Raw genomic sequence first — 19,173 nt, 5'->3', positions numbered from 1 at the left:
GTCTTCCCAACTCCAGGCCTCTCTATGTGTACATATATATATATATATATATATGTGTGTGTGTGTGTGTGTATGTATGTATAAGTGTGTATGTATCTGCATAACTTGCATGCACACAGCTGTTTGCAACTCTGTCTCTCCCATTACAATACAGCTCTTTCAGCTCAGCCAACTGTGGTTTTGCCTTTCTTTGTGCTTCTAGAACTTAGCACATAGGAATCACTTAATAAATGCTTGCTGATTGACTAATAATAATACCTAGTATTTATATTAAGCTTTAGGGTTTGAAAAGTGTTTTATGAATATTATCCTAGTTGATCTTCTCAACAATCCTGTGAGTTAGGTGTTATTATTTACCCCATTTCACAGATAGGAAAACTGAGGCAAGTTAAGTGACTTGCCCAAACTCACACAGATATCAAGTATCTAAAGCAGAATTTGAACACTGCTCTTGCTAACCTCCATATCCAGTCCTCTTACTCATTCTACTGCCTAGCTCCTGGTAACTATTCTAAGAATACACAAAAACCCCTCTTTGCCTCTAGGGGTAAGTTGACTTAGTTGACCTCTGAAGCCCTTGCCCATTCTGAGACTCTCCAGTTCTAATTAGCGTCACTGAACACACATGTGTCTGTTTCCTTTGCTTGATCCTTAGAAAAAAGAAACGCTCCCTTTCTGGATGAACAGCACAGGGAAGCGGGAAGGCTGGCAACACGGATGGCACGGCTATGATAATGAGCTCATGGACATGAGGGGCATCTTCCTGGCCTACGGACCCGGTAAGCTAATGGAAGAGTACAGGTTTCTTAGCCAGCTATCCTGGCAGAGGCTTCCTCACACAATGGCCTGGGTCAGCTCGCCTCAGACGGGTGGAGGAATTTCTCTCTGACCACTATTTATGAGGGAGCCTGAGTAAACCCAGCAGGTCTCCAACATCTTGTGCTGGATTTTTTCAAATGCTTCTTGGGTTTGGCAAGTGTGGCCAAATACTTTTCCTCGTAAATTCTGAATCCTGAATGCAGTGGGGGGAAAATGTATTCCACATGTCCGTGATTCGTTTTACACTTAATTCATCAAAATGTTATTTCACAGCTATCTGATGCCTGGGAAGGCTTATCAGCCACGGCTGCTGATAGTTGTGTGCTTCAAACCTGCCACAGTCACTCCAGGAGGGCTAAGAGTGGAACCTCTCCCACTGATATTTCCAATGCTGAGCACTCTGGTGGGGCCAAGCTAGTTTGTGCCAACTAGAAGCCTGGGTCAACTCTTGAGCAGATTTTTCCAGTGACCCTGGGATCCAACCAGACTGCTTCAGTCACATTAAGAGTAGGAGTCTGGGTTTAGAGTTAGAAGTGATCTCAGAGGTCAAGAAGTATCCTTTTTCCATGTCCAGCACTCTATTACCACCCTGACCTGTTTGTGTCATGGACTGCTGGTCTGAGGAAGCCTGTGGGCCCTTGTAATAAAATACATAAGATTACAAAAGAAACCAATTCTGTTGAAATACAATGATCAAAAATGTCTTTTCTTAAGAGAAAAAAAATTCCCGGACTCTAGGTTAAGAATCCTCTGCTCTAGAAGCTAATTCAAATGATTAGTTGATCTCCCTAGTCTCACAAGACACCTCCAAATGACTACTTAATCTAGAACTCAGACAAGTCAGAATTTCATGACTCACTATAGCTCTAGAGCAAAGCCAACTCCAGATTAGCTTTTAGATGGGAGATGATACTTGGTTTCATTCGCTTCAGTATCTTCCAGCAAAACTAGACTACTCACCATTCCCCAATCTTGCCCTGTCCATCTGCCACCTCTGGGTCTTCGCTCAGGATGGACTCCATAACTGGAATGTATTGCTTCTCTATATCTGCCTACTGAGATCCCTCTTTTCCATCAAGGTTTGTCTCAGCTACTAACTTCCTCAGGTTAAAAAGCCAGCTCTTTACAGTTAAAAGCAACACGACCCCTGTCTCATTCCTCACACTTTGCTTGGATCTCTGCTTTGCCCTTAGCACAATCTTACCTTGTATCCTTATTTATTTGTTTATGCTGTTATATTCCCTTCCCCCTCCCCCATTAGATTCTAAACTCCTTAAGAGAAGCAATTGTGATGTTTTCCAACTTTGTAGTAGATACTTTTTAAAAAAGTTTGTTGGATTGAATTGATTTTATTAAACCAGATTTTGCAAGGTCTAACAGATGTTCGTTCACACAGACTGTATCTGAACCCCTTCCCTCTCTCCCCATACAAACAAAATGTTCAGCAGTGATTACCTTTCCCATCTGCAGGAAAGCTGGTCCCATTACCGGGTGCTCTTCTTTCCTTCCTGACTCCTTGACATTCAATAACCATAGACATCCTAAACTTGCTCTCATGCCTCTCTTCCAAACATTATGCTAGCTGCTGTCGCTCAGCCTTAAAAAATTTCTCAAGTTGCCATGCTTTCCAGTAACACTCAAACTAAAGGCCTGATGAAAGTTAATTAGGGAGGGGTCTTATCATGGCTGATGTCCTACCAACCAGTTGATGTCCGTTCTCCAAAAGAACCAAAATGGCATCGCCATACTACAGTCAAGTTTCAGTGTGTCTGACTGACTGATCAGACTGATATGGACTCAGAATGCTCTACCACAAGTCGGGTACAAATAGTCTGTGTGAACATTTGGAGTGGATACTCTAAATATGTGTATCCTACATTTCCTTTGAGCTGTTTCAATTCTGCTTTGCTCAAGGAGCACAGCACCCTCTCTGATGTGGTCACGTCCTGTTGATCAGTCCTGTGCCAGTGTCTCCCATGTCACACAATCAATTCCAAAGTTCTTCAGAGAGACCTTGAGAGTGTCGTATCATTTTTTCTGACCGCCATGTGAACACTTGCCCTGTGTGAGTTCTCCACAAAACAGTCATTTAGGGAAGCAATATGTTTTGCATTCAATCAATGTGGCCAGACCATCAGAGTTGAACTCTGAGAGTGTGAATGCTTGTCAGTTTGAGTAAGGACTTCAGCGTCTGGTATCTTATCCTGCCAGGTGATCTTCAGAATCTTCCTAAGACAATTCAAAAGGAAGGGATTCAGTTTCCTGGCATGGCACTGGGTCTTATAATACATGGACTTTTTAGTCAGGTCTGACACTTTGTGACACCATTTAGGGTTTTCTTGGCAAAAATACTAGAGTGGTTTGCCATTTCCTTTTCCAGATCATTTTGCAGATGAGGAAACTAAAGCAAACAGGGTTAAGTGACTTGGCTAGGGTCACACAGCTAGTGTTTGAGGACACATTTGAACTTGGGTCTTCCTGTCCCAGAGTTCTATCCACTGCACCACCTAGTTGCCTCATGTATCATAATACCCCTCTTTTTCAATATTCTAACTCTCTTAGCCCTAATTCAGTATATCATGAGGCCAGTGTGGCCTCAAAAAGGATTAATTATGCATTGCTACTACCAGTGATGGAGGCAGGTAGGTGACTCAGTGGGTAGCGCACTGGACCTGGAGTTAGGAAGATATGAGTTCAAATTCAGCCTCAGATACTTCCTAGCTATGTGATCCTGGGCAAGTCATTTAATCATGGCTGCCTCAGTTTCCTCATCTGTAAAATGAGCTGGAGAAAGAAACGGCAAACTACTCCATTATCCTTACCAAGAAAATCCCAAATGGGGTCACAGAGTCAGACACAACTAAAAAAACTAAACAACAAGAACTTTCTCACTCTCAGTCCAACTCTCAAGCCAAATTGGTTGCAGAGACAAGAGTTGGCTCCAGAAGTAATTAGAACTGTTGGAGCCTTAGAGATTTTCTGAGTCAACCCCCTCACTTTAGAGATGGAGAATACCTTGTTCCCAGTCACATAGCCAACCAGTGATAGAGTCAGGAATAGAAGCCAATCACTTGGCTGACTTCTTCCATAAAGGGGCTACCTACTGTAGCATGGTAAAAATAGAGAAGTGGTAAAGCCTGTCCATGTGCCTTGGGGAAAGTCACCTGAATTAAAATGTCGAGTGATTTCCAGTGTTCAATATGCACAGAAGAGGATGAGGATGATAGGGAGGGTGAGAGAAACAGGACCCTACAACTGCTGGCTGAAGGAATGAGTTGTTTTTTTAAAACACACATTAAGCACATACTATGTGCCAGACTCTGGGCTAAGTGTTTTATAAATATGATCTTTTATCCTTACAATAAACCTGGGTGGTGGGTACTATTAACGTTCCCATTTTACAGATGAGAAAACTGACAGGAACTGGAGTCCAAAGACCTGGGGTTAAATCATGGCTCTTCCATTTCTTACTTAATGACCTTGTGCAAATCATAGGAATTCAGAGAAGGAAGGGACTTTAGAGCTTCTGCTAGCTATTTCTCCTATCTCTTTACCTTTCCTACCATTGTTCAAGCCAAAATTCAGGTGCCCCCTCCCACACAAGGCTCTCCTTCCAGTTGTTAGTTCTCCAGCCCTTTAAACTTACTTTGTAATTACTTCTTTATACACGTATCCAATCAGGAGCACACAAGCTGCTGGAGGGTTTGGATTTTGTATCTCAGTGCTCATCAGAGCCCCTTGTTTAGTAAATGTTACTTGGATTGAACTGCATCCAGTCTAGCTCATTCTTGAAGGGGAATGTTCGCTTCAGCATCCGTAAGAGGTGGTTACCCAGTCTTAAGTAGAAGACTATAAATGATGGGGAACTCACTTTCTCCCAAGGCAGCCCATTTGCCTTGGAACAATAAGGACATTTCTGTCTACCTCAAGCACTTTATATATAGACTGAGACAAAATAAAGAAAAATCTGCCTCGGCCACTTCTCATTGTCTCTTCCTTCACTAGGTTAAACACTACTAGTTTCTTCAAGCAACTTTCTGTGGTGTGGACTCTCTCACCAAACTGGGCATCCTCCTTTGGACACACCCAGGACTGGAAGTCATAGAACCACTCTGTGCTTTAGTTTCTTTTGTATTAATCTTTCCCTTCCCCCAATTACATGGAAAAATAATTTTTAACATTATTCTTTTAAATTTTGAGTTCCAGATTCTCTCCCATCCTCCCTCTGTTGAGAAGGCAAGCAATTTCATACAGACTATACATGTGCAGTCATGCAAAACATATTTCCATATGTTATACTGTGAAAGAAAACATTGAACCCCCCCAAAAAAACACACCAAGAAAAATATAAAAAGTAGAACAAAGAATGTTTTGATCTGCCCTCAGACTCTATCAGTTCTTTCTCCATAGATAGATACCATTTTTTGTTATGAGTCCTTCTGTTTCTTAATTTGTGCAATAGGAATCATCTGATCATGTAGATTTTGAGTTGTAAGAAACTTCAAGGTCAGTTTAATCCGGTTGTTTTCAGATGAGAAAGCTGAGAAAACTCATTTTATTTCTTTCTTGTAGTCAACTGGGGTGAAGTGACTTGCCCAGGGTCACACAACTACCAAGTATCTGAGGGCAGATTTGAACTCAGATCCTGCTGACTCTAAGGCCAGCACTCTATCCACTGTGCCACCTACCTATCCCAGAAACTCATTTTCAAATGAAGTCTCTCTACTAATAGATGTATCTGGGTATACTCTGCCTCAGTATTAGTTTCCTCATCTGTAAAATGGGGGTGATAATAATAGCACCTACCTAAAAGAATTTTTTCTGGGAATTGATTAAATAATTTATCTGAAGTACTTCATAAATTCTAAAGTGCCATGTAAATATAAGCCATTATTATTGTCCTGAGAAGGCTTTGGAGCCTCTCATGGTCATCCCCCAATAAGCCATCTCTAACTTTTTTTAACCTCTCGGACTCTGAGTGTGGCATTTAGATAGATCATGCTGGGCACTAGATGCCTACTACTAGTGACAGATTGTCCCATTTCCAGAACTCTATTGTATCACATCTGCTTCCTGTGGATACAGGACATTGGACCCCAGGAATTTTAATCAAGAATATTACTTTCTCTAGAGAACAAAAAAAAGATAGATCACGAATTCAAAACAGTTGTCATTAGAAAGATTGCACTAAACATGGGGTAGAATCCGGGGGTGGGGAACAGGAAGGAAGATTCTAAAAGCATCAGTCCTAGCAGGACAACTCTGAGCCTCAAACCAAAGAACCTTTTAAAACAAAATACCTGAAGCTAAATCAGGCTAAATTCACATTCACTGAGGAGACTTTGTCTGGTGAAAAAAAGTGCTGTCATATCTTCCCCCAAGATGTAAAGCGTTCAGTCAGTCACAGCCAGAAGCACGCCCCCCATCCTTCACTCTCCCCCACTCCTTTCCACAAGAACTAATTGCAAAAATGTTTCCAGGCAGACCAAGCCTCTGGAACTTCATGCAAGCCAAATTTCTGGCTTCAATTGCTCCTGCTTCAATTCTCCTGAAAGATTGAACAGCTTTATGCCCTGGCTAGCTTATTCTAGAGAACATGTAAGAGGCTGGCCTTTCTTAGGCATCTCACTGGGCTCTGAGATAAAGGCCCAGCTTGCTGGAATCCGGGGACGTGCCTACAGCTTAGGTGAGAAGGCTGACATCCCTGCCGTTGCTGAGATACAGCCTGAGAGGTCTGAGGTCTTCCAGAGCCTGTCAAGGATTAGGAAAATGAAAATGAGTTTGCAAAGCCAGCTTTCCTTGGGCTGATCCCAGGTTCTGATCGGGTGCAGCCTCATCTTGTCCAAGAGAGCTCCACATTCAAGAGAAGGTCAAGATTTAGTGGCCTCTCTGCCAGTTCAACAAGCCACATTTGGAAAACAGATCAAGGTGAACAGTGACAGCCCCAGCCTGGAGAGTTTTTCATCTCAGAAGGGACCATATTTTATATGTAACTTTTTATTTTTTTCAATTTGGATTCAAAACTGAATGAAAGAGAAAGTCAAACTGAGTGCCAATGTACTCTGGACCAAAGAAGAGTAAGGGAAAGGTATGGAAGGGAACAAGCATTTATTAAGTTCCTACTGTGGGCCAGGCGCTAGACTAGAGTTTACAATTTTTTCATTTGATCCTCATAACAATACTATGAAGCAGGTATTATTTTTATCCCCATTTTACAGATGACAACACCAAGGCAGTCTGATGTCAAGTGACTTAGCTAGGGTTAACACAGCTAATAAATGTCTGAGGTTGGATTTGAACTCAGGTCTTTCTTAGTCCAACCCAGTACCCTCCACCCGCTAGTAGAGTATAGAGGCCAGAGCACTGGAGTGATTCTCAGGGGAGCTGGATTCTAATCTTAGCTCTCCTCTTAGGATCTGAGGATTTTGAGCTGAAAGAAAACTTAGAGGCTCTCTAATCCAAACCCCTCATTATTCAAATGTGGAAACTGAGTCCCAGAGAGGCAAAAATTATTTGCTTAAAGGCACAATAGGAATAAGTAATAGAAGATTCAAATTGGGGTTCTCTTAAACTACACTACTTTCTCAATACTACCTTTCAGGTAAGCCATTCATGCATGTATCCATCCATCCATCTATATATATGTATATATATATATATGTAGAGAGAGAGTTATAGTTACATAGTCATTATTATTACATGTCATTTAATATATAAATACTATAATTGATATTATATTCTGTCATATAATACATAGTAATATGTTATACATAATAATATTATATGTAATATATTTACTATTATATTATTATACATAATACTACCTGGGGTAAGCCACTCTAGGTCTTAGCTTCCTTATCTTTAAACTGAGGACCCTCCTGCTTTGGCAGTGACAGTGGGGGAGCAATAAGAAAGGTGACAGAGGGTGCCAAGACCCACTCCACTTTTAGACCACTGACAAGCTTTCACTTGACTGTCAGTATGTTAAACATGAAATCTGTCTGCACTGAGCAGCGAGTTGACATGTTGGCCAGGGGAGCTGCATCACATCATCCTTGGTCATAAATGGCCTCTATTACCCCTTCCAACTCCAACAGTTTACTTATGAATCAGAGTTCCCAGAAGTCCCCCATCCCCACCCCAAGGCTCTGCCTCTTTCTATAACCAAAATCTAAAGTCAGGAGCAGAGACCAAAGGAATATTCAGGCGCTCCATTGAGAGCATGTGGTGGGGGTTGGGGTGGTACAGGAGTTGTTCATACTGGGACTTGTGGCCCCTTCCTCATCTGATCTTAACCAGGGCACATTCACAGGATTTACTCTGGGAACCATCTAGAAATACTAGTACCAAAGAGAACAGTAGCCTGGTTATCAGAGAGACCATCTGGCCCTGGGGCCAGCATTCCTTTTGGACTTTTCTGGTTCATAGAAAACTGTGAAACAGATGGATGGAGAAGAGGGGCGAATAAAGGGATTGTGGGAAGATGATGCTATACTAAGACACAATGGATCCCAGATCCTCTGAGAGCACCCCATGGGACTTAAAGATGTATCACACTACTAGGTCACAAAAGGAATCACCTCCAGATTCTTTCACCCAACCCAGGAATTCATAAAGGGACTCCTAGAGTCCTGCAGGGATTCTGGGATAGACTAATTGCCAGGGCAGGCTAAGAGCCAAGCCTCAGAGGACAAGGCATAGGCAGCTGCCCTATAGCCTTCTGGGTGGTCTAGACGCTCCTGCCTGGACTCAGAGTTGTAGAATGAGCCTGCCTGAGGTTGTGGCCTGTGGTTGAGAGATTTAGGGGCCTTTGGGGTGGGTCCAGCATTGTGCAGAAGCCAGGCAGGGACCCAGTCCAAGTCTGTGACTTGTTTGCTTGAGCCCAGCTCCAGAAGGAGCAGCCTCAGGGAATAGTGTCCAGCAAATCACTCCCAGAAGCAGAACCTGAGACCAGCCTAGTCTCAACAATTCAATTCAGTAAACTGTTATTCAGTACTTATTTTGTGTCAGGTACTTTGATATATTCTGGGGATACAGAAAGAGGCAAAAAACAGTTCCTGCCCGCAAGGATCTGAAAATCTACTGGGCCCTATCCCAGCAGAGAGAGCAGTCTCAGGGCATTTCAGGTAGAGTACAGCAGGGGATTTGTAACTCCAGCTAAGCTGCAGACTAAAAGCCCTAGGTACAATCCACATTGAACTACCCTGAAGTCTATGATGGGCTATACACTACTATAGGAGTAACCACTGCTATAGGAGTAACCACTGAGCCCAGTACCAGGAGACAAGGGCCCTATTTCAGGGAGAGGTCCCAGACAAGAGCGAGCCCCTAGGCAGATCCCCAAGAGTACCTCAAGGGAGGGGTCTGGTCTGGTCTACTCCAGTCTGAGTATAGACTTAATACTAGATATACCCTTACTAGTGTCATGAGTGAAAGATGAAATGACTGAGGAAACAAAGGTTTGATCTTCTGAACATATTGATTTGTTAAGCAATGTTCTAATTGCCTAACCAAGTGGAACCAGACTTCCTCAGCTTAGGCCTGGATCCTGAATACAAGGGGAGACATACTTTTCTATATTACAGACAATCAAATAAGGCTAATTAATTAAAAGGAAACAATTAACTAGGAAACAAAATTGGTAATCTGATTTCTAATTGGAGGAAAGATTTCCAAGTTGGGAGGGGGAGAGCCAATAGGTACACTTCCTTGAATTCAGAAAAAGAGGCATCCTATTACCTTCAGGAGTCTCTAAACAATCACCATGGAAGCAATAACTAATCAGCGAGGGCCAGTCTTCAGATTAGACATATGGGGTTGCACAATTGGGAGAAAATTCCTTGCATCAGTCTTTGGGCCTGACTGGGTTTCTGGCAGCATAATCTAGGTCTTCCATGAAGGGTCTCTAAGCAGAAGGCAGAGGTGGTCAAGCTTCCATGCCATGCAGGGCTAGGTTCAACAATACAAGAAGATTTTCTCCCAATTCTCATAATTGAATAGTTTTCTCCCAAGACAGAATTTGGATTAGACCCATAGTTGAATAGAAACTAAACTAGCTCCAGAATTGAACATTAAAAACTTGCTGTCCTAATCCCACCTGATCCAGGCAGAAGCCCCTCTATGAGCAAATGAAGGCAAACTCTGACTATCATGAGGAAATACCTTGGTGTGAGGGATTCCAAGGGAATAAACCCTGAAGAGGTTAGCAACCCCATAAGAAGTCCAGGTAAAGCTTCAGAGAGAAAAAAAATATCCTAGCCTCAGAGACTCCACAAGGAAATGAAATGAGATAGCGAATGGAAAAGCTAGAGAGGAAAGAATAGTAAACAAAATTGACACTTTAGAACAAATGGTGGAAAATACCATTCAAGAACTGAATGTCCTAAAAGTTAGAATGGACCAGATTGAAAACAGTGACTCAACAATGCAATAAGATCAAAACAAACTCCTCTAAAAACATTGGGAAAAAAAGAGAAGAAACCAAATAAATATAATTTCAAAAAACAACTGAACAATTGATCTAAAATAAGGCTGAAGAGAAAAAATTAAAAGTCTCCTTTGTAAAAATTTGGATACTACATTTTAGGAGATTATAAAAGAAAATTGCTTATAACTCGTAGAACCAGAAGACAAAGGAAACCACTGATCACCATCAGAAAGAAATTCTAAACTGGAAATTCCAAGAAACATTATAGCCAAAATCATGACCTTCCAGGTAAAAGAAAAAATTCTTCAAGCAATCAAAAAGGAGTTAAAATACCAAAGATCAACCACTTTCACAAGATTTAACAGCTACTACTTCAAAGAAATGGAGATATTTCAAAGGCAAGAGATAAAGGTTTACAACCAAGGATAACTTAACTGATAAAACTAAGTATAATCCTGCTGTGGAAAAATCCATGGAAAAGAAGATTTCCAAACATTCCTAATTAAGCATCAGAATTAATAGATATTTAGAAATGGAAATATTGATTCAGGTACCAAGAAAAACCCAGAAAGATACATACGTTTGTATAATTGAAAGGGAATATGTGATAATAAATTAATCATATATTAATATGGCCAATAAGAAACTAATGTCTTCTTAGAATCATAATATCTTTAAGGGTGAAAGAGAAAAGTCAAAAAAACAGAGGGACTATGGGTAATTTTGTTCTGCTTTAACCATCTTGGGAGAAGAAAAATAGGAACAATGAACTAGACTAAGGAGAAAAGGAGGAAGAAAGAAAGGGAAATGACCATTACATAAAAGAGGTACATAAGATTAGTATGTAGCTGTGGAAGAAGAAGCAGGAGGAACAGATATCTCATGAATATCACTTTCAGCTGAATAGCATTAAGCAAGATTGAATAAAATCACACACACACACACACACACACACACACACACACACACACACACACCCATTATACCTACATACAGATCTCAGCATAGAAATGCATTAAACTCAAAACAGAAAGAAGAAGGTACAGGGACAAAGGAAGGGTACAGAGGAGCTTAAGAAGGAGGGCAGGATAGGTAAGGCAATAGTTGTAAACAAAACAATCTTGATTGTTAGAAGGGAGAATATGAATGGAAGATTAAAAGCAAAAGAAGAAAGAGTAAAATCTTGGGATCAGGGTTATGGGAGGGAGAAGAGAGGAAACAGTTTTTCCTTGATAAGATAACAAGCATAAAGCAAATTCCTTCTCTTCTACACCTTTTTTTAAAAAGTGAGAGTAAAGAGAAGATGAGGTACAGGAGTACGGGATGGAGAGAAACATACAGTTAATATTCATAATTTTGAATGTGAATAGAAATAACTTACTGATAAAATGGAAGAGGAAAGCAGAATGGATTAGAAAATAGAATTCAACAGTATTTTATTTGCAAGATATACTCTTAAAAAGATTCTTTTAGCATTAAAATGAAGGGATGAGGTATACTATTATGCTGGAAAGAATCTGTTTACGCTGAAAAGGAGGAAGCAGCAATAAAAAAACCAAGCGATTGATATCATGATCTCAGATAAGTCTACAGTCAAAAGTAGAAAAGATAAAAAGAGAGAAAAGGGGAAATTACATTAGGCAAAAAGGCACCACAGACAATAAATCAATATTAATACTTAATATATATGTGCCTAGTAGTATATCATCTAAATACTTAAAGAAAAAATTAAATTGGAAGGAGACATACTAAAACTATAATGGGGCAATCTTAATGTACCCCTTTCAGAGCTAGAGAAATCTAGCAAATAAAGAAATTAAGCAACTAAGTAGAACATTAGAAAAATTAGAGAAGGTGACTCTCTGATGATTACTTAATGGGAAGAGAAAAGATTTACATACTTCTAAGCTGTATTTATCATCTTTACAACAATTGACCATGTATTGAGGTATAAAGATCATACTCAAAAATGTAGAAAACTAGAAATATTAAGCACCTCATTTACTGTTCATAATTCAATAAAAATCCTATTTAATAAAGGGCCCTTAAAGAAAGAATTTAAAAGCAATTGGAGATCAAATTACATAATTCTAAAGAATTGGTGAATAAAAGAACAAGTTATTAAAAAGTAGAAATTTTCATAAAAATTGACAATAATGAGACAACATACCAAACTTATGGAACACAGGTTGTTAGAGTAAATGTTATATCTCCAAATGCTTGTAAGTATAAACAATTGAAGGCATACTATCAAAAAACCTTCAACAACAACAAATCAAAAATCCCTAACTAAATAAAAAAACTAAATAAAAAAAGAGATTAATTTAAAAAATCATTGAATCTATAAAAAAAAAACTAGTTCAGGTTTTTTGGAGAAAATTCAAATATATGAAAATATATTTATAAACATATTTATAAACATAATAAATATATGGTAGAGAAAAGCTTTCCCACTAAGATCATTGTTAAAGCAAGCATGCCTATTATCATAACTACTACTTCACATAGCGCTAGAAATGCTAATTATAACAAGAAAAAGAAACTGAAGGAATAAGGATAATCAGAAAGAAAAAGAAATGATCAGTTTTTGCAGGGGATATGATGGTACAATAATAATTTTAAAGTGCTCAGCAGAGTGTCACATAATAAATGTTTTATAAATGATAAATGTTAGCTATTATTATCATTATTTTGAGAACCCTAGAGTGTCAAATGAAATCAATTAAGATAATTAATAGCTTCATCAATAATGAGTTAGAATTTATGTAGTGTTTTAAAATTTACAGAGTTTACATATGTTGTCTCAAATGAAATAACATAAACAAAGATGCAGGTTATAAAATAAATGCACAAAATCATCAGCCTTCCTAGACAAGTGTCCCAAAAGTCTTGGTGCAGTTTCAAGTTCAATAACTTCAGAAGTAGAAAAATACAATAAACATAATTTGGAAGTTACAAGGTTAAAAAATCAATTAGAGCACAAGACAGTGTTCATGCTCAAATGTGAAAAGAAAATTATCAATATTTTTAAAATGTAATAACCTTTCAAATGCTTTTTTTGATAAGATTATACCATTCATACTTCTGAAGTTATCAAAATCTAAAACCACAAGAAGGTTTGGGGGATGCTTTGTATATAAGCAATTGATTCAAATTAATTAGAAAAACAACTTTTCCCCAATAAACAACTGATCATCAGACATGAACAGGTAGTTTTCAAATGAATAATTCCAAATTAAATGCCATCTTATTAAAAAAGTGTTCCAGATAACTAATAATTAGAGAAATGAAAATTAAAGCAACTGATGGTTCCATGACACAATTATCAGGTTGGTGAACATGACAGAAGAGGAAGGGGACAAAAATTGGAGGGGCTGTGGGACAATAGTTCACTATAGCACTGTTGGTAGAACGGTGAATTGGTCCAGCTGTAAATTTTGGAAAGCAATTTGAAACTATTCCCAGAAAGTTATCCAACTATGCATGCCCTTTCACTCAAGTAGACCACTTCTAGGCCTAGAAAAAGCTCTTTTCATGGTAGCCAAAAATTAGAAACTAAAGGAATGTTCTCCTATGAAGAAGGAATGGCTAGAGAAGTGGCAATAGGTGAATGCAATGGATTATTGTTTCATAAGAAAGGATGAAATGGATAATTTCTGATGAAACTGTAAAGACCTTTATGAACTTATTCAGAGCAAATGGAGCAGAACTAGGAGAACAATTTATGTGATAACTATGTTATAGAGAAAAATAAGACTTTAGAATTCTAACCAATGCAAGGATAAACCACAAGTCTAAAAGAATGAAAATGAACTATGCCACTCATCTCCTGATTGAGATGAGAGAGGTGATCAACTTAAAAATGCAGAAAGAGATATTTTCAGACTAGTATGGGAGTCTCTTTTTTTCTCACTATGAAGATATATATTGAGGGATTTATTTATTTATTGGTGTTGATTTGTTAAAATTTGCTTTATGGACATGAGGAGTAGTGGGGGGGGGGGTGCTTAATTGAAAAAAAAAAGTTTCTTACTCCAAAAAATGTTTAAAAAGAAATAAAAGGGAAAAAATTTGTCCTACTTAAGCGACTAGGATGACAATTTACATGGATCCCCTAATACAAGAGAACATCTTTTAAAACTCTTTTTAGTAGCAATTCAACTTAATTTTCTTTATTTCCAGGGATGAAGAGTGAGAAGTTGACTTCTAAAAGATTGTGGAATAGGAACCTTAAGTTTCTTACTTAGTTATTATAAATATTATCAAAGTAGTTATTTCTTCTACTCTCAAAAATCACAACCTCTCTTAAAACTAAGAAATTCTTGTGCATATCTTTCCATAAATCCTTCATAGGAGATCTATCCAATATGCTAAAGACCTTTCTCTGTTGAAATTTTATGCACACACATTACATATATATATATATATATATACACACACACATACACACACATACATATATGTATATATACATATACATACACACATATATTTCCACAAAAGGCTTCCTCTTATGCCTTCTTATATCATGGAAGTGAGTTCTCAAAGGTTATATCAATGGAAGGTGATCTAGAATGGGTTCTCACATGCTGGAAAGACTTTGAGTATAGCACTAGTCAGAGACCAAGTCTGTTTTCTGATGGCCAATCTAGCTAATCATGGAGACACCCATTACCAGGAGACTGGTCTCCTGGTGATAAAACTGTTGGCCATGGCAACTCATGAAATAGGGAAAAGCAAAATGGCAAAGGATTACATGGCCCCTTTTTATTTGTATAGTGATGGTGGCAAAGCAACAAGAAAGAACAGAGGATGCTAAGAATCAGTTTTTAGCCCATCAACAAACTCTAATATGACAATTGGTACAATGCACACAAGATCCTTTTTCAAAGACCCACATGAGTAGAACTGAGGAACTGAGTCATTGAGTCATGAACTCTTGACATTCTTGCTATAAATGAAACCAGAAGAAAGAAGAGAGTTGTGGTTAAATGGAAGAATTGCTGGTAGGTACTCTTTAGAGGCAATGAAAGGAGCTGACTGAATGGATTTAATTCTATACCCCAAAGCCACAAAAATATTATTTCATGGGATATTATGTTACCATATGTTGTGGTACAACTGATGAATATTTGGGGGAAAAAACTATGAAAATAACTGCAAATTACATACCATCATGAGTTGCTGAGAATGAAGTAGTAAGGAAATTCTGTGAAGAACCTGGTAGGATTATTAAGATCAAATCAATATATACTCTGATACTTGGTGAGTTAGATGCAGAGTTAGGAGAAGGTAAGGATGTGGATAAATACATGGGAAAGTGGTTCAGGAGAGAAAAATAGGAGAGTTCTACATTTATAGATTTGACATAGATCTATAGATTATTTTTATTTATAGATTGTTATAGATTATGCAGAAGATTTTTATTTAAAAATAATCGGTAGGCAATTGTCAAGATATGGTAGGCACCAAACAAAATTATAAAACATAAAAATAACCACATTTTAACACAAGAGGATAAAAGCAATCAGACTGGATCAACGTTATAAACAGAATATCCAAGCTGGAGGTGATGCAATCATGAGGGCATTGAGGGATCCAGATTGAGAACCCAATTCACAAAGTATTTAATGATATTACAGACATGAAAGTTATTCCTGAGTCATCTGTCTGTTCACTCAGACTGTCTACTCTTCAGAGCTAAGATCAGAATTTATAATTAATAAGATGAAAGAATAGTAATGAGAAAAGGATACAGCATTCAATTGCAAAGAATTAACCTTGAATTATTTAAACAGGGTTTTGAAAACCCAAAGTAGGAAATAGATAACAGAAATGACATCAATATTAACTAGAATGATTTCATTTAGAAGTCAAACCAACAAAAACTAATTGCTATAAAAAGAAAACCGAGAGAGCTCAGAAAATGCCTTAATCAGCAAATATTTAACTTACTTGCCAAATAGTGAGGTGATGGCCGCCAAAGGCAACCCCATGTTGGAACATAAACTCATTTATAAAATCTTATGAAAGAAAATAATAGATGACTCATAAAGTAGAAAGAAGCAGTAGAGAATAAAACTAGTCTAAGGAAAGCTTGGCAAGATACCAGCTAAGCCAAGTCAACCTAATGGTACTCAAGGAGGAAAACAGAAGGAAGACTGCAAACAGAAGAAAAATGGAAAAGATCTGCAAACATTATTACCACAAACTCTTTTCTTCATGCAAGATAGCGGAACCCATGTTTCAACTCTAATGTCACCATCCTAGATCTCTTTATATAGGAGTTAGAAATAGTGCTAATGGGAATAAAAAGGATGAAAGCAACCAGACTGGGTCAGTTATAAAGAGAATATTCAAGCTGGAGGTGATGCAATCATAAGGGCATTGAGGGATCCAGATTGAGAGCCCAATTCACAAAGTATTTAAAGGATGACAAGATACCAAAAGCATAGAAAGGATCCCAGACTTATTGATTAAAAAAAAGGTAACTGGTAAAACATCAACAACTACTGACAGTTGTCATTGGTGGTGGTGGTGGTAGTGGGGTGTCATATCCAACTCTTCATGATCCCATTTGGGGTTTTCTCGGCAGATACTATAGTGGCTTCCATTTCCTTCTTCAAAAAACTGAGGCAAAACAGGTTAAGTGACTTGCCCAGGGTCACACAGCTAGTAAGTGTCTGAGGCCAGATTTGAACTCAGGAAGATAAGTCTTTCTGACTCCAGGTGTGGCATTCTATCCCCTGCAGCACCACTTAGCTGCCTACACTAAACAGGATCTTTATAACACACAAAAGGAGAGCATCTACAATGGGGGAACAGTATCCAGTGATGGGGTCATAGCTTTATCATTTCACAATTGACCAAATGAGATAATATTTATACAGTGCTTATGCCTGGCACACAGTAGGTGCTTAATAAATGTTTGTTCCCTTCTCCCCAACCATGATGAACTCAAAGATGTAGAAAATGGAAGATCACATTATACTTACTGTAGATTATGAAAAAGCATTCCACTCAGTAAAATAGTATTTATACATATATATGTATATATACACACATATGTGAGCACATACATAAACATATGTATATAATATTAGAGAGAGAGACTCTCTTATCTGCTACTAGTTCATTGTGTTTTATCCATAGTGTTGCTGTTTCTATCCCAAAGGATTATACTGCCCAAGAATACTACCACTCCATTCTCCATGTTAACTCCATCCCCCTCTGCTCATCAAGTGAGAGACTCTTTCTGTTTCCCTTTCAGATTTCAAGTCCAACTTCAGAGCGGCTCCAATCAGAGCAGTGGATGTTTACAATGTTCTGTGCAACTTGGTGGGGATAACCCCACTGCCCAACAATGGCTCCTGGTCCCGAGTGGCGTGCATGCTAAACAGCCAGCCCAGTGAGGCGCATTTGGTTCAGCTGAGCAGCTGTGCCCTACTATTCATTCTCTCGTTACTGTTTGTACAACACATCTGATTCCTTGAGTCCCAAAACAATGTTGATCAGTGTGTCTCCAAAGTGGAAAGTTGTTGTTTTTCCCTCCTTTCGTATTTAAATCATGACTTCATGAACAGAGTCAAGGCTAGATAAATTATAAATGGACCATTTATGAGATAGTGATATACATACTCTCCTACACACAATTTTTTTTCTATTATTTTTAAGCCACTGTTTTTTGGCCTGGAGGTAGAGAGCATCTCAGCTGTCTCTAATTCATCCAACTCTAAACCATTTGTTCTTCACACCAAGAGATTCAGGATAAAACAACCAGCCGGGCAAAGGGCCTGGCATTTTGTCAACTAGACTTGGCTCCTATACTGTTTCTGTATCCTGGGCCCATGTCTGACATGTTTTCTTGCAAAGCATTCCCTCCCAGGCCAGTCCTAGCCTGTGTCATGCTCATATACAAGACCATTAATTGATATTCACATCTAAAATCCAGCCTCAATTTCTTCCACCCAATGTCAGAAGAGGTATAAGTCAATGCCGATTACTTTCCCATGCTTCCAATCCAATTGAAAGGGAATTGCTATTATAAGAACCTTCTAGAAGGGGTCCTCCTTTGCTTGGGTCCCTTAGCCCATAATTTAGGTGAAAAGTGTGTGAAATCCCAGAGCAAAGCAAACTGACTGGTTTATCCAAAGACTGAATTATCAATCTCTCTAGTACTGGATAGCAGAAAATCACATTAGAAATGAGCTGCTATGAAGAATTAAAATGTAACAGACCCACAGCCGTGATCCACCCCCTTGCCCAGAATAAGCACTGGATAGAGATTTGCTAATATTTGAATGCTTGCTCAGTGATGATGCCATGATGGTGCCTGTTTAAATAAAGATCACTTCCTCCTTAGAGTTTGCTCTGGTAAGAGATGGCATGGTACGTTATTCCAGGGTAGAAAATGATATTCTTAGTCATGAATGGATGGGCACATTACCAAAAAACTCACATGAAGAAAATTATTTTTTAAGCTTCCACTAAAGATCAATAAATACACCAATGAGCATTTATTAAGTGCCTACTACCTACGAGTGAAAGGCAGCATGCGGTAGGTGAAAGAGAACTGGCTCGTAGCCCTGAAGACTTGTCTATGATACATACTGACTGTGTGACTGGTCAAATCATTTCTCTCTCTCTTAGCGCCCAAGGCAGCTCTTAAGACTGTTGCTGATTTTAATAATTTTTTATTTATTCTTTTTAATATTAGTGATACCCGAGATCCAGTTACTAGCCCTACTATGTGTCAGGCACTGTGGATAAAGTGGGAGATAAGACATATTCTGTGGAAGATAGACTAAAACAAAAGTGAAACAGTTTCAAGTTATTGGGTTTTTTTAACTGTCCATGTTCATGAAAATGATGTAACAACCCAGAATGCCAAAGGAATGGGGGAGGCAGACCAAGTGCATGTTAGCTAT

General features: G+C 38.6%; 1 protein-coding gene across 3 annotated transcripts in view; it reads left to right on the top strand.

Moving 5' to 3' along the window:
* ENPP6 (ectonucleotide pyrophosphatase/phosphodiesterase 6) overlaps positions 1 to 18,609 on the top strand; it is a 182,614-nt gene extending 164,005 nt beyond the window's left edge. For 2 of the 3 annotated variants that reach the window (XM_072625433.1, XM_072625432.1), the window contains 2 exons: positions 656 to 779; positions 17,517 to 18,609. In XM_072625433.1, the coding sequence (XP_072481534.1) occupies positions 656 to 779; positions 17,517 to 17,731 (339 nt within the window). In that variant the 3' untranslated portion in view covers positions 17,732 to 18,609. Of the gene's footprint in view, positions 1 to 655; positions 780 to 4,824; positions 5,200 to 17,516 lie in introns of those variants that run through there. The other variant, XM_072625434.1, reaches the window with a different exon arrangement.
* The last annotated feature ends 564 nt before the right edge of the window (positions 18,610 to 19,173 follow it).

Source organism: Notamacropus eugenii, chromosome 7 (assembly GCF_028372415.1).
Source record: "Notamacropus eugenii isolate mMacEug1 chromosome 7, mMacEug1.pri_v2, whole genome shotgun sequence".
In the NCBI taxonomy this organism is placed as follows: Eukaryota; Metazoa; Chordata; class Mammalia; order Diprotodontia; family Macropodidae; genus Notamacropus; species Notamacropus eugenii.
This window is presented reverse-complemented; position numbering and strand designations above follow the sequence as displayed.